General features: G+C 33.1%; 1 protein-coding gene across 3 annotated transcripts in view; it reads left to right on the top strand.

Annotated features, from left to right (window-relative positions):
• Nucleotides 1-16,178, top strand: part of LOC110023521 (pre-mRNA-splicing factor RSE1) — a 65,139-nt gene that overhangs the window by 3,365 nt on the left and 45,596 nt on the right. For all 3 annotated transcript variants that reach the window (XM_020722986.1, XM_020722987.1, XM_020722988.1), the window contains exons 2-4: nucleotides 4,238-4,372; nucleotides 4,482-4,561; nucleotides 13,661-13,744. In XM_020722986.1, the coding sequence (XP_020578645.1) occupies nucleotides 4,238-4,372; nucleotides 4,482-4,561; nucleotides 13,661-13,744 (299 nt within the window). The remainder of the gene's footprint in view (nucleotides 1-4,237; nucleotides 4,373-4,481; nucleotides 4,562-13,660; nucleotides 13,745-16,178) is intronic.

The following is a 16,178-nucleotide window of genomic DNA, read 5'->3' as shown; positions in this document are numbered from 1 at the left end:
TATATATATATATATAAGATAAATAACAAAAGACAAAGATGCCCCTTTCTATCAAGGAGATAGATCTGACAGGAGGGGAAGAGGAGTCTCCAAGAGTGGCGGGGGGGGGGGGCGGTGGGAGACATTGGGGAGAAGGGTCTGAGGCTTGTTGTAGGAGTCCGAGGAGAAGTCGATGACCAATTGGTGGCGGTAGGAAGAGTCGACGGTAACGGGGGCGAACAATCGATGAGTCGAGTGGATGGTCTGTGTCGACGAAAGTTGCTGAAAGGATCTGCAGGTGGCTGGAACGAGCAGGGGAGGTGACTGGTGGCCGATCTATGCAGGAGGAGGGCGCTGACCGGAGCTACGAATGACTGGGGCTTGCGGTAAAGGAGGCCAGCGGCTTGTCTGTGCAGGATTGAGCGGTGGTGGGAGATACTGTCGACTGTGGCGAGTAGGGAAGAAGGTAAGCAGTTTGTCGGTGCAGGAATGGGGCTCCAATGAGTTTTGTGAGTGATAGGGAGAGCAGGGACGGGGGCCAGCGACTTATATGTGTAGGAGTGGGGCGTCGGTGGGACCTGCAACCTTCAAAGAAGAGCAGTTGAGGTTCACCTGGGGCCACATAGTAAGCTGAAACGACAACTAAAAAGAGGGATGAAACTGATCGGAGATAAACACTACCTTGTGCGAGGTATAACTGAAGCACCGCTCACCGTTAGATACAACTCTCAAAGTGAAAATGTCTTGGCGACTCACCTAAAATTAGAGATGGATAAATAAGATGGGAGTAGAGGCTAGATTAGGTAGGGAAAGTATGTAAGGATTAAAGAAGAGTGGACAAGAATAGATAGAAATTTGAAATGCAACCTTAGTAGCAAGGGAAGGATTAAGAAGGGGAGAAATTAGAGCAGGAGATGGAGAGGGGCAGAGGATATGGAGAGGGCCGCCCAAATTGGTTATGGCGTGTTCGGTCCGACAGGAAGGCAGGACCGACCATGCTTGTGCCGTCCCGAACCTTTGAGCCCCGCATCAGTAGGAGATGAGTTGGACTTTGTTAAAACCCTACACCAACTGCTTCCTTTATATTGAAGATGAAATTGGAGATTGTGGTCCTTATTGATATAACCCAATTATTGAGTTTTCTTTGGTATTCCAAAAGCCGCTTTCTAGGTTAGTATTATGTAATGTTAGAATAATCAACAATCGAAGTTATTTTTTTTGTCATGACCCGGCCTGAGACTTGAAAATAACTAAGGCGGGCAACGATGTGAAATAAAAATCTATATATTTATTTTCTATAACTAACATTTAATTAATGAAAAGTCATTACAAAATTAAGTTAAAGCAACACAAATAAATTTATTTTATTACTGGTTGTCCACATCTTTTATAAATACTTCCCCTTCTATCGCTCATTTTCTAAATCACTTAATTAAACCTGAAATTTTAGTTTAACAATAGTGAGCTAATTTTAGACGGTGAATACTCACACTCCTAAACTACAGTTACACAAGAAAAAGGAAAATAATTTGTATGTCAGTTAAGTTTTTAATAAATCAATATAAAATATTTGATAGTTTATGAATATGATCACTTACGATATTTCATGATATTTACTATTTTAATACCATTCCTATATCATTCTATATTCGTACAACCATCATATATGCATCGTCTAAAAATTGTGTAAGTATAGATATTTTAATATCAATATCATTTTTCATTTACATGCACAAATACATTAACGTTTCCTAGCTAGTATCATAAATGGATGAACTTCATTATAGCAAAAGATGCATATGTAGACATACTCTAACAAATAATATCTAGCATTTATTCTTTTATTCTCATTTATATAACAGTCAATATACTTATACATGAATCAATATCTATGATAATTTAAACAAAATTGAATATACATGTAATTCCAACAATATGAAAAAAATTCAATAGAACCACTAATCATGGGTATGCAGTGCTATAAATATAACAATAACGATAAGTGCATTTGATTGAGATGAAACAAAATATTACTATAGTATAAGAATATGAGTAATCACATCGATGTTCACCACAACTTATTTCTTATGTCGCAACTCATGCAATGAACGCCTATTATATAAAAATATACATATTAATAACTTTTTTATTACATTACTAATTATGTTAATTAACTATTATTAGTTATTTTTTCTTATTTCATTATTTTAATTTAAATTATAATAATTCATCTCTAGTTTTAATTATTTTGTTATGCTTAAACTATAAATACTTTCACATCTATCGCTCATTTTCCAAATCACTTAATTAAACCTGAAATATTAGCTTAACAATAGTGAGCTAATTTTAAACAGTGGATACTCTCACTCCAAAACTACAATATAAAATATTTGATAGTTTATGAATATGATTACTTATGACATTTCATGATATTGACTATATCAATGCCATGCTCGTATCATTCTATATCCGTACAACCATCATAGGAGCATCATCTAAAAAATGTATCTGTTAAGGTACCTTAATATCAATATCATTTTTCATTTGCATGCACAAATACCTTAGCGTTTCCTGGCTAGTACCATAAATTGATGAACTCCATCATAACCAAAGATGCATATGTAAGCATACTATAACAAATAATATCTGGCATTGATTCTTTTATTGTCATTTGTATAATATTTAATATACTTATACATGAATCAATATCTATGATAATTTAAATAAAATTGAATATACATGTAATTCCAACAATATGAACAAATTTTAATAGAACCATTAATCATGGGTATGTGGTGCTATAAATATATCAATAACGATAAGTGCATTTGGTTGAGATGAAACAGAATATTACTATAGCATAAGAATATGAGTACTCGCATCGATGTTCTCAACAACTTATTTCTTATACCGCAACTCATGTAATGAACACCTATTATATAAAAACATACATATTAATAAAAGTTTTATCACGTTACTAATTGTGCTAATTAACTATTATTAGTTATTTTTTTCTTATTTCCTTATTTTAATTTAGATTATAATCATTCATCTTTAATTTTAATTATTTTGTTATGATTAAACTATAAAATTTTCAATTTTAATTAAAATGTATCTTAAAAATTATTATTATTATTTTAATTTTAATTAACTTTATTCCACTAATAATTATATATTAAAATTATTGCTATTTTAGTTGATTTAATCAATTTATCAATTTACTACCTTCATTAATTAACAATACTTTAATCTACATATTTTTAAATTTATTTAGATGGCTACTTAAAATCATCAATTACTCGGTTTCATAATATATCACAATAACATAAAAAAAAAATTATGATATACAACTCTACTAAAGGCAGAATAAACTAACAAAGTTTTCTGCGTTTTTGCTAAACCCTTGTATTAAGTGTTAGGCTTCTCTTGAATTTATAAGAGCTCACATAAATCAATTCTCCCAACAACCTCAAAGTGTCCGCATGGGTCATAATAAAGTGAATTAGCTTAGTGAACTGCGGAAAGTCTCTGGGCCTTTTCATAGGAATGTGAATATAACCATATATTTTATGGATTTATTAGAGGCTAAGACATGTGCGGAACCTATGATAATTGATTTTCAAGATTATTATGGCCATATCTATGATAGTCATTCACTTGGCTAAAGCTAACAGAACGGGGCTTACATCCAAATTTTTTTCTCACGCTATTGAGTTCGGCCTACTCGGTTTGACCTCTCGCACAGGGAAACCGGCGCCGTTGTTTGCTCATTGCCAAAACTTCCGCAAGCTTTGCCACCCTGGTCGAGTGCCTCGTCTCCTCTGCTCAATGGCACCGTTGTCATTTACCGTCACCGCCTTAAGCTTAGATCGATACATGGGGAAGCCCTAGCTTGCGCTTGTCAATCTCTTGCCTTCTTACGTGCCATTCGATTCTCCAGGTAAGTAGATCTCACCTTTGCGTCATTTTATTGAACAAAAGTACCCTTTCGTGTTCCCGACTACTTGCTTACTCCCCCTCTTCAATCCCCTCAAGAAGATGAAACGAGGCATCACATTTTTCCCATAAAATGGTGTGTATTTTTAATATGTTTCCTTACCAAATCCTTAAAGGAAGAATTAATTGTTCTTTTTTGCAGTTTTTTGCTGTAAAGTATTATATATCTGATGCATTATGCATTGTATAATTTCATTTGTTATGCGAAGTATTTTTATACATTTTTCTACAATATCTAATGTTATTATATTATTCTTTTTAGGAAACATCATTGGAGATGGTGATAGTTGATGAAGATGGAATTGTGCAATCAGTTTGCGAGCAACCTGTATTTGGGATTATAAAAGATCTTGCCATCTTAGGATGGAATGATAAATTTAGGCAATCAAGGCCACAGGTTTTATTTTTATTTGTTTTGGATCATTGTCTTTAAAAAATTGCTTCAATTTGTTTTTTAAAATTTTAATTTTTCATTGCTAAGTACGTGCAAAAATTAAAATTTTCAGATGATAGGAAAAGATCTATTGGTGGTTCTTTCAGATTCAGGAAAGCTTTCTTTTCTTGCCTTCTCCTTTGAGATGCACAGGTTTTATTTTGTTTCAAGTTCTTTTTGAAGCTGTGAATATTTATTTATGGAGTGAATTCCATTGGTCCCTTTAGCATGGCATGCAATGCAGACAATATTTCATATTAAACTCATCATTACGTTTCTCTCATTACGTTTCTCTTTTTTTTTTTGTTCATAGCATAGACCTTGTTCTGTTTTGTAATTTTTGGTTAGGATGCCTTATCTTCCGTAATGCCTCTTTGAAATAACACTTATTATTTGGGTTAGTTTGACCATGCAATCATTGATAAACTAATTCCTACTTTGACAGTTTTCAGCTAATAAAGGGTGATGGTTATGAAGAATGCTTGCGATGGAGGACATGAGAAGGATATAGATTAATTGATCAATGGATGGGGGTTTTGGGAGGGGGAGTTAGAAGAGGTGGTGGGGGGTGGGGAATGTATATATACATTCTTAGATAGTAAAATAAGTTATAGTGAATGATCGGAATATTAGACAATAGATTAATTTTGTTTTGTTTTTTTTTTTAAGTTGATTTAGCTTTTTATCAAATACCATGCAAACTCCTCTTATGTTTATTTCTAGTTAATGAACATGTTTCATTTAATACTTGTTATGTTGTTTGAGGAAGTTTTAGCAAAAAGAGCTTTGGAAAATATTTATTAAATGTTAATATTAACTTATTAGTTTGTTCGAGAATTGCTGATAGGACCAATAGCTATTCATTTAATCTTGCTATTTATTATGTGTTTTCTCAAATATGAGATTGAGTTTTATAAATATCTATATCATTTATCGTATCCGTATATATACTTTAAATAACTGATAGTTGCTGGTTTCAAATTTCGAAATCCTTAGCCATCCGTTTCATTTTCTCATTTACTTCATCACAAACTTTCTCATGACTGTTAATATTTAAACAATATTGAATTGGTGGCCAATATTTTTATCATTTATAACAACCTAAAAATTCATAAGGAACAATTTTCTATTACAACAATCAAGCAAACCGTTTACAGCAATTCAATAATTCAAAGACAACGACATTCCAATTTTATAGTATCATTAGTTCTAGATTTTAAAATTAAAGTCTTGTTTTTTGTTCACTTATTTTCTTGATAATTGTTTTACCACTATTTCTGTATAACTCCGTATCTTTTTATCAAAAAAAAACTCCCATTTTTACTTCCCTCTCTCATTATAATTTTAAGACGGTATCATTGAGGTTTTACTCATTATAAAACTGACAAATAATTCAATATAATGTCTCTCCTAAAAACAAAATAGTCCTTCACCATTTGTGAAAATTAATTTTAATCTAACACGAATGGCAAAATTGTATTTGAAGGACCCAAACCCTATGGGCTTTTCAAATCATGAATAAGACATATATTATTATAAAAAAAAAAAAAAATGTAGGCTAGACTAATGGAAGAAGACTCAGAGAATTATACCATTTCTTGGAGAACCAACTTGGTTTTCTGTGAGGATGACTCATCATAGAAGCAATTTTGTTTCAAGGCAATGACTATTCATAGAGACTAGTGAAATTACTTTTGTATGCTTTTTATTAACGTTAAGAGAAATTATAACTAAGTTTCGTAATAATTGATTTGGTATGCATTATAGAACAATGATGTGTGATCTAGAAAGTTTGAAAGTATTGATGATGCGTGTATAACAGTATACTGGCTAGCATTAATGGCTATTGAGTGATTAAAGCATTTTTAATCATAATAGGTCTACATCAAGGTCAATATTAAGTTTGGATTTTTTTTTTTTTTTTACCTTTCAACAAAAAAGTCATACAAAGGATATTTAAAGTGAGGCATGTTGGTGATTTTTATTGCCAATATGGTTTTAATTGGCGAGACATCTATTGAGATTAATGCTAAGTTACAATAATCTAGGCAAGTTTTATAAGGTGGATGATTTTGTTATCATGGAATGTTTGTTTAGTGCATGGTCTAAAATTTCCATAGATGTAATATCAACACCTATCAATCAATATTATTAGAAGACAAAATGATATCTGGGAATGCCCAGCCACTTGTTGCTTTTTGCTTGATTCGATCATCTTCTCCCACTCTGTCTAGGCCTCTCTCCTTCTCTCTCAAGCTCACTTTTTCTCTCTTTCATGAACTTAAAATTTTCTCATATGGGTGCTCTTCACTTTGCCATGCCGGCTGTTTGATTGATCCCTCTTTGGATTGGTCGATTTTGTTCACTGTCTCCCTTGGTATCTTGCACACGCTATGCTCTCCCATATTTTGCATTCATCTCTTGCTCTTCAACCTTGCACACACTATGCTCTCCCATCCATTCCTTCTCCTTGTTTGTAATAAGGAATTGACTAGTTGTAGGTTCCAATTAATTGGTGATTGCTGGTTCAAAATTTTTTCTTAGAACAAGTATTTTCATAAGACTTTAGCCTACCTCGTTTTTTAGATCTGGCATTTGTTATACCTTGCCAATCCATATCAGAAATCTATTTGAAGCATCTTCATAACTTGTACCAAGAGTCAAAATGTGATATTGATGCTTGTTATAATTTTGTTACTATGATTTGGTCCATAACTACTTCTAAAGTGCGTAAATTATTTATCATATATTTTACTTTGATGATCTTAACCTACCTTTGATACTTTTTTCTTCATGCACACCATGCTCTTTCTTATGGTATTCAATTAATTTCTTCCTAATTGTGACGGAAAATACTTCCTTTCTTCTTATTTCCAATTGAAAATATATATTACATATTTATACAAACTCCCTACTATCTTGATTAGGAATATCTCCATTATAGAAAAGTTTCTGTAATTAGATCTCTTCTAATTAGATTGCTTAATATCAAGTTTCCTAATATACAAGATTTAGATTTATAATTTTCCATAACACTCCCTCTCAAGTTGGAGCAGAGATATTTATCATGCCTTACTTGTTACAAATATAAGTGTAGCTCGATTAAGTGTCTTTGTGAAGACATCCCCTAATTGTTCGTCAATCTTCATATGAGTTGTAGAATTTAGATGATGTTGAGTTTTCTATCAAATAAAATGACAATATATTTTAATGTGCTTAGTTTATTCATGAAAGACAGGATTTGAGGAGATATGATTGTGGTTAGTTATCACATCACAACTATGTTGGAACTGTCATCTTAAAACCCAACTTGGTCAAGAGTTGGGATGTCCACATCAATTCACTTGAAGCTTGTGCTTTCACTTGATACTCAGATTCAACACCGGATCGTGGCACTACATTTTTTTTTTACTCTTCCAGGGGATCAAACTACCACCAAAGACGTAATGTCCAGGAATGGATCTTTGATCAATATTGAAATTTGCCCAATTTGCATCAAAAAAAAATTCAATAGTACTATGCCCATGATCTTGATATAAAGTACCTTGTTCATGGGCTCCTTTAAGGTAGCATAATATTTGTTCCAAAGCTGACCAATGATGGACTCTGGGGGAAGATATAAATTGACTTATAGTGCTAACTGAATACATAATGTAGGAAGAGTTACTATGAGGTAGTTTAATTTTCCCACTAATTTCCTATACCATTCAAAACCATTAAAAAACTCTCCATCCTTGGTAACATCAGAGTACTGTATGGTTTGACTCCTAATTTTTCTGTTTTGCTAACAAATCCAACACACACTTTTGTTGAGATAGAAAGATATTCTTCTTGTTTCTTGATACATCAATCCCCAAGAAATACTTCCAAGGAATCCAGATCTTTACTGTTGAATTGATTTTAAAGAAATAATATCAATGATGAGATTCCCTGCACATTGTTTCTAATAATGATAATGCCATCAACATAAACCTCAAATTGAATGATTTCTGAAATAGATTGTTTATAAAATACAATGTGATCAGTTCTATTTTTATGCATCCCAAACCCTTCTATTGTTTGGCTAAATTATTCAAACCATGCTTTTGCTTCAATCTATATAAGGATTTCCAAAGACGACATACTTTCCCAGACTCGCTTTGAGCAACAAACATAGGAGGTTGCTCAATGTACACCTCTTCTAAAAGATCACCATGTAGAAAAATATTTTTTACATTCAGCCGGTGCAGTAGCAAATTATTCATTGCAACTAAGGACATAAGTAGACGAATCGAAGTCAACTTTAGTTACTAAAGAGAATGCATCAACATAGTCGATTCTCTAAGTTTGAGCATAGCTCTTAACAACCAACCGAGCTTTGAGACGAGCTACTGGTGCATCTGACTGAATAATATCTATAAAGACCCACTTATAACCAACATCCTTACTGCTAGAAGATGGTTCAACTATCTTCGAAGTTCTATTTTCAGTTACGACACTCATCTCATCAAACATTGTCACTCGCCACCCAGATAGGATAAAGTTTGTTGAACAAATCTTAGAACCTCATTAGACGAACCGAAGTCAACTTTAGTTACCAAAGAGAATGCATCAAAGTAGTCGATTCTCTAAGTTTGAGCATAGCTCTTAGCAACCAATCAAGCTTTGAGACGAGCTACTGGTGCATCTGACCGAATAATAACTATAAAGACCCACTTATAACCAACATCCTTATTGCTAGAAGATGGTTCAACTATCTTCCAAGTTCTATTTTCAGATCTCATCAAACATTGTCACTCGCCACCCAAAATGGGATAAAGTTTGTTGAACAGATCTTAGAACCTCATTAGAGTCAAGAGAACAATAAACTATCAAGAATTGGAAGATAATTGATGATTGTTAACACAAGAGGAAATAAGATAGACATATTGGCGTTTAGCTCTTTGAAGAGTAATAAACAAATAAAGGTCACTAGGAGGAGGATCCATTGAGGAAGATGATACTTGTGTCGGAATAGAATTAGGGGAATGAGATCTTCTAGGGTAAACATTAGTGATATGTGGTCTAAGTTGAGGCACTGGAGGTGGGGCTAGAGGAGGATCTGAACGTATGATTTGGTATATTAACAACTCATCAAAATATTGTGAGGATTTAAACACCAATGCGACAAAAAACAGGGTTTGTTTATGAAATGTGACATCAATAAAAATTATACACCGATTTAAGAGGGTAAAAACATTGATATATTTTCTTCAAATGGGAATATCCTTGAAAGACACTTCAATGATTTAAGATTTAGTTTAGAAACTTGTGGACGAGTATCTCGAATAAAACAAGTTCATCTAAATATGTGTGGTTCAATAGGAAAGAGATTTAGTTGAAAATAAAACTTGGTAGGGCGTCTCGTTCTGTAGAACAGGAGAAGACACTTGATTGATTGAAAAGTATGTAGTAAAAACTACATCAGCCCATAATTGTTTAGGCACATTCGTTTGAAACTGAATAGCTCTGGACGTTTCGAGAAGATGCTTATTTTTCCTTTTAGCTACTTCATTTTGAGGTGGAGAATCAACACAAGTTAATTGGTGAGGCATTCTGTTTTATTGCATATTCTAAAAGGATGTAGAAAATATTCTTTGGCATTGACACTTCTTAGAATCTTAACCGAAACATTGAATTGAGCTTTAATTTCAGCATAAAGGTTTGAAAATGTGGTAGTAACTCAATACCTGATTTTATAAAGTAAAACCAAGTTATAGGAGAAAATTCATCAACAAAAGTGACAAAATATCTAAATATATTAGATAAAATAGAACAAGGTTCCCACACATCAGAATAAAGGAACTATGCTTTACTCTTTTATTGTCTTTGAGAATAGAATTCAATCGATTGTGTTTAAAAAATGGACATGAGTCGCAATTCAAAGATGATAACTGCTAAAATCGAGGGTACAAATTTTTCAGCATTGATAGTGATGAATGTCCTAATCGACAATAGATCTCAAAAGGAGATAAAGTGCTAGAGAGCCTATTGGTCGAGCTATCTCATTATCCAAAAATGTATCCCCCAAGATTCTCATCCTTTATCAATTATCTTCTTCGTAATAAGATTTTGAAATAGATAATGATCGGAAAAGAATAAGATATAACAACTAAGAATACGTGTAATTTTGCTAATAGAAACAAGATTGAAAACAAATTGAGATACACTGAGAACAAAAGTTAGAGGCAATGTGGGTGTCATATTGATAGTGTCAGAACCAAGAACATTAGAGGTAAATTCATCTGTTGAAGTGACGACAGACATGTGCTTATGAAAGGTCGAAAAAAGTTTTGGTTTACCTGTCACGTGATATGTAGCACTAGAATCAATGACCCCTTGTGTGGAAGAGGAAATAAGATAAGTTTCATTGTTACCTAACTCAGCAAGGGTAGTGATAAATGGGGTTTTTTGGATGTTTCCAAAAATTTGATGATCTTAACATATTCATCTATAGAGATCAATAGAGTTTGACTCAAAGAAGCCTCATTAATAGTGATCACATGAGTTGATTATGATTTAGAACCCTTATAATTTTTTGGAACAACTTTTGAGACGTTCTCTTTGTATAATCAGATTCATGACAGTAATAATATACTACCTTGTACCTTGATTTTAATAATTCAGAGTTTCACTTTTGTGGCTGTTCTCAGACTGAGGTTTCTTGATGTCTATATTTTTTTGACTTGCGAGAGTACTAGGTTGTTGTACAAATGTGGCCTGAGAACTCTGAATCGTACGTAATACTCTAGTATAGGCTTTCTTTAGGGTAGTACATTTAGGGTCATATAAGTTCTGTGATTTGTCACCTTTATACTGAGTTGAGGCCAGCTAGAAAACTCATAATAGCTATTTTTTCTCTTTGAGCTGTTGAATCAGGACATTGGTAGCGAAGGGCATTAGTGCATTCAATTTTTCATAAACATGTTTAAAGTGTGTGTGATATATGTTAAGTGATTGATCTTGTTGTTCATCTCGATAAAATTTATTGCATACGTCAAATATTCAAGAACTATTTTTTATCCCAAAAAATACAAACGACATTTCCTCAATCACTTCATTAGCACAGTCGTAATGAGTAATATGATCAGAGTGATCATGTTCGATAGAGTTCCGTATTTGTATCAATAGCTAGACATCCAAACTCATCTAGTGAGAATAATTCGACTCAGTCTTAGCTGAGGGATTATCAATGAGGCGACTCTCTTGAAAAATACTTCTTAACTAAAAACTTAGAGTTTTATTTTGAGTAAAAATAATTGATACCATTAACCACTGATAAAACCGAACCTGTCATATGATGTTTGTGTTTACCAGTCATAATCGATGCCATTTAATGATGAAGGACGAACTTCCAAGGTACTAGGAGACAAATAACTTGAATGATTGCTGAATAAAGAAAAAAAAAATAGATGAACCGATAAAGCCAAACAAAAGCCGAACTCAACACTCGAGAAAATCAACCAAAGCAGAGGAAGTAGATAGTGAAGCACAACAGTCGAGGAAATTGACTGAAGCAGAAGTCGACTTCATCGATGCCCTAATCTCATCGATGCATATCAAGCAGACTAAGTAGTTGTAGACAATGCTTCCAGATAAATGCAGATGACGCCATTCGAAGCAAGTGAAATCAAAAGCTAGGTCTATGCAGATGGCGACATTCGAAGTGGACCAAGACTGGTAGGAAGTAGTCGAAGACTTCAACGAAACCAGAACGAGCTTGAGCCGCAGGCGATGTCGTCGCATGAAGCAGTCGAAGACTTCGACAGAGCCGGAACGAGCTCGAGCCGCATACGATTACTTCGTAGGAAGTGGTAGAAGAAGTTGACAAAGCTGGAACAAGCCAAGCTAAAGATGTAAATGAACGAAGCTGAAGAAGAAGACGAACGATTACCAAAGGCTAACGTTGATGATGGCGAAAGATGTAGATGAGAACAATTCAATGGAACTCTAATACCATATGATGGAAAAACTTCCTTTCTTATTCCCAATTGAAAATATATATGGCATATTTATACACACTCCCTACTCTCTAGATTTGGAATAGCTCCAATAGAGAAAATATCTTGTAATTAGATCTTCTCTAATTGGGTTGCCTAATGTCAAATTTCCTAATATACAAGATTCAGATTTATGACTTTACATAACACTAATATAATTAAATAATATATGAAGATCACTTCTCATGGCACCTCATTGACTTCATGAAGTCAATCAAATGACATAAAATCCTACCTATAGAAATTTAACTGCAGAAAATAGCATATATAGAAATACTATATATTTTTACCAATTAGGCTGTAGCATCAGATGCATCATTCAATTTACCATTCATTTGGAGTGTAGTGTTGGGGAGGGAGGGTCCTTCAACTAGCTTTTGCTATATTGCAATTTAATCAATCAAGAATGTTGTCAGGCCTCCCTCACATGAATCTTTACACATCTGTGTTGCTGTTGTTTTTTGGTGGCTCTAATGGTGCTGAATACTTTGAATACCTCATTCATTAGCTCTCAAGAATGTTAAAAGGAGTTTAATATTTTCCTTTCACATGGTGAGTGAGAAACATGACCATCCTGTAGAATTATTCATCTTTAATTTTATCGGAATTCAATAATTATTATTTGGTAAGTACATATTATAGTTAACTTAAGTTATATGTAGCGCATTTTGCTAAAAATTAAATAACCTCATTCTTGTGCGACCCATTACTTTATGTCGGTGGATTTTTAAAGAGCTAGTGTGGCTGTGATTATTAATAGGGCGTAGGGATTGCATTTGCATTCTGCTCTCCTTATTGACCAAAGTGGCCAGGCCATTTTTTTTATAAAACTTGGCATTAAAACAGTTCATATAAAATATATGAGACAAAAGTACGAGTTTGAAAATTGGGGGTCCGAATGGTTATCTCTCTGTTCACCCTCAACTAGTGAAGATGGTTGTCAAAGTAGAGAATCGTTTTTATTCATGACAAGAAAGTGTAAATTATTAGAACATTTTTTCTATTGATCTGAAGGGGGGAGGAAACATTTCTTTAGAGCCACAGTATCAATTGTGAATATTCAAAATGTGGAACTGGTGTGCAATACAGATAAAATCAGGGTACATAAATGCAATTTATCTTTTCTTTTTCTCTGTTATCTTCTTTCCTCATATGGACTGTAGTTGAATAACATTTTTGATGTTTTGGGAAGTTCTTTACTTATTTAAACTGCTAAGTTCTAGTTGCCGTGTAGGTTTCTTGTTTTGAACCATATACAATTGTCCAAGCCAGGAAATTCGATACATCATCTCGGAAGAATGCTGGCTGTTGATCCGGAGTAAGTTTCAATTGTTGTTTTAGTTTTATTTTTTTTATTTATTTATTTTTTGTTAGTATTTGCTTTCAGTTGAATGATGATCTTTTCTAGAAGAGTTCTCTTAGTGCATTAAAATTTTGCTCTTATTTTTTAATGACAATCACAACTTCTTTGTTTGCTGTATATGATAATTACACTTGGATAAACTTATTGCTTTTATCGCACCTGCAACTAGTAAAAAATGCTATTATTTTGCATGTAATGATTAAAAAACATATGATATATCGAACTTTGAATCCACATGTCAATGTTTTGGTTGGCTTGATGAGATGAGCTCAAAAGATTACAACTTCATTCTTTAAGTTAATAATTCAGATATTATTCTCCGACTTAGTTTTTTCAGCACTCTTTCTTTACTGTTAGACAACTTAGTTGGTTTGCTTAAAAGTTTTATTAATCTGGTCTTGAGCTTATTTGTTAAGCTGGATGCGTATTTGAAGTCAAGGAACTAGTTCATCTCTAATTATAATTCTATTCACTCCATTTAAATTTTTGTACATTGATTTCAGAATCGAAAGGAAGTTGTATTTTGAAGTAATATACTGCCCAACTGGAAATTTTATATTTTAAAATGTATGCTGGATGCCGGCTGTCGAGCCTTTTTAGTTTTTATGAACCATTTTATGGTTGTGATATGCATGAAGCTTCATTGTCATGCAAGCTCTGTTTAGATTACTTTTTTGTACATCTTGATCATTTGATGCAAAAAGACTGGGTCAATGTCGTGGAAATGTAGATTTTATCTTGCATCTATGTGTAAAATCTCTTAGAAACTATGCATTGCATCAGTCTTTCAGCTAGCTAGCTCTTGCATTTAATCCTCATTTAATGAGCATTTCATACGCTGTGATTGAGAAATTGGGAAATGCACTCCTCGTAATCATTTTTTTCATCATTTTATCAGGAAAAAAAACAATCTTTTTCTCAATAATATCTTTGTCATTTGATCCAGTAGTTTTCCTTTTGATAGAAAATATTTGTTGGATGCTAATTTTTTTTTCCTGATAGATCTTTATAACATAAAAGGTCCATTAGATAATGAACTATTTGTTCTAAATCGTACGAGGCTATTAGTCATCAACAATGGAAGTGCTTTTCTTGAGGGAGGGAGGGAGGGATGTAAATGCCAAATCTTGCTTCTAACCGCATATCCTATCTGTTTTCTTTTCTTTCTCAGCAAGGGGTGGGATTTTCTTACAAATCATTTTTATCTACTCCAGGAGTTTCTGTCTTATTTTTATGCTACAAGAGAAAGATTCATAAAAATATAAGGAATCTTTTTCTCCTTCATGGATTGTATTGAAAAAGGAATTTATGAATTGCCAAATCGTTTACATGAAAACATATAATTATATAAAGCAGCACAACCATAGTTGCTAAACCATATATGAGCTAAATACATAAATATAAAGAGCAGTAGAGCCATCAAAGTTATTTAGTTTCAACAATTGAAGGAAGGCGGTAAATGAATCTTTTAAGTTTTAACATGAATTGTTATGTGCTATTTCTTGTTTTAATTTGAAAAAATTCTATGATATGAAGGTGAGGAAAAGTAAATTCTATTGGACATGTATGTAATGCTATAGTTCCTATATTTCTAGTAGAACGCTTGATAGAAATATGATATTCCCTGAGAGAAATATGATATTCCCTGAGCTTAAAAAAAGTTTCAAGTAATTGCAAACTGGAGTATTGGGTTTGATGCGGCATTGATGAATGTTGGTTTGCTGGCTTAAGTAGCAATAAACAGTGGATTGAGTAAAGTGTCAAAATAGTCCCTTGACTATTTCCATGGGGCCATTTTAGCTCCAAAGTCTATAGAAGTGCCAAATTAATCCTTAAAATTTTTAAATTGGGGCTAAAATAGTCCTCCTTGGGACTATTTCAGCACATATTAAAAATGTCTAGGGACTAAATTGACACTTTTGTAAAATCTGAGACTAGAATAACCTTGCAATAAGTTAGGAGACTATTTTAACACTTTCCTCACAGTGGATTAGATGCTGTAAATTTCTTTTTGAATTTTAAGCATCATAGTTCATAAAATAAGATAAAAAACCTTGATATCCTCTGTTTAAGTCGAAAATGTTCTATAATTGATACGAACTAAATTAAAGAACTCGTATTTTTCTTTGTAATTTAGATTTACTTTTAGGAATTGACTAGACACTTTGCAATATTTTGATGAGAGTTATTATATATATATAGATTGTCGGGATTCAACAGCAAAGGGTAACAATTACAGGGGATTTGTTTACTCTTTGGCTTTGATTGTTCAATTGATACCAACTGTCTCCTTGTTACTGGAGGCATAGGTTTTTACTGTTACAGGCTCTTTGTTTACTCTATCGCTTTGATTGGTCAAAGATTCATGCCTTCCTTGTTTTTCTGGAGG

Source organism: Phalaenopsis equestris, unplaced genomic scaffold (assembly GCF_001263595.1).
Source record: "Phalaenopsis equestris unplaced genomic scaffold, ASM126359v1 Scaffold000224, whole genome shotgun sequence".
NCBI lineage: Eukaryota > Viridiplantae > Streptophyta > Magnoliopsida > Asparagales > Orchidaceae > Phalaenopsis > Phalaenopsis equestris.
The sequence above is the reverse complement of the archived record's forward strand: the minus strand, read 5'-3'. Positions and strand labels throughout refer to the sequence as shown.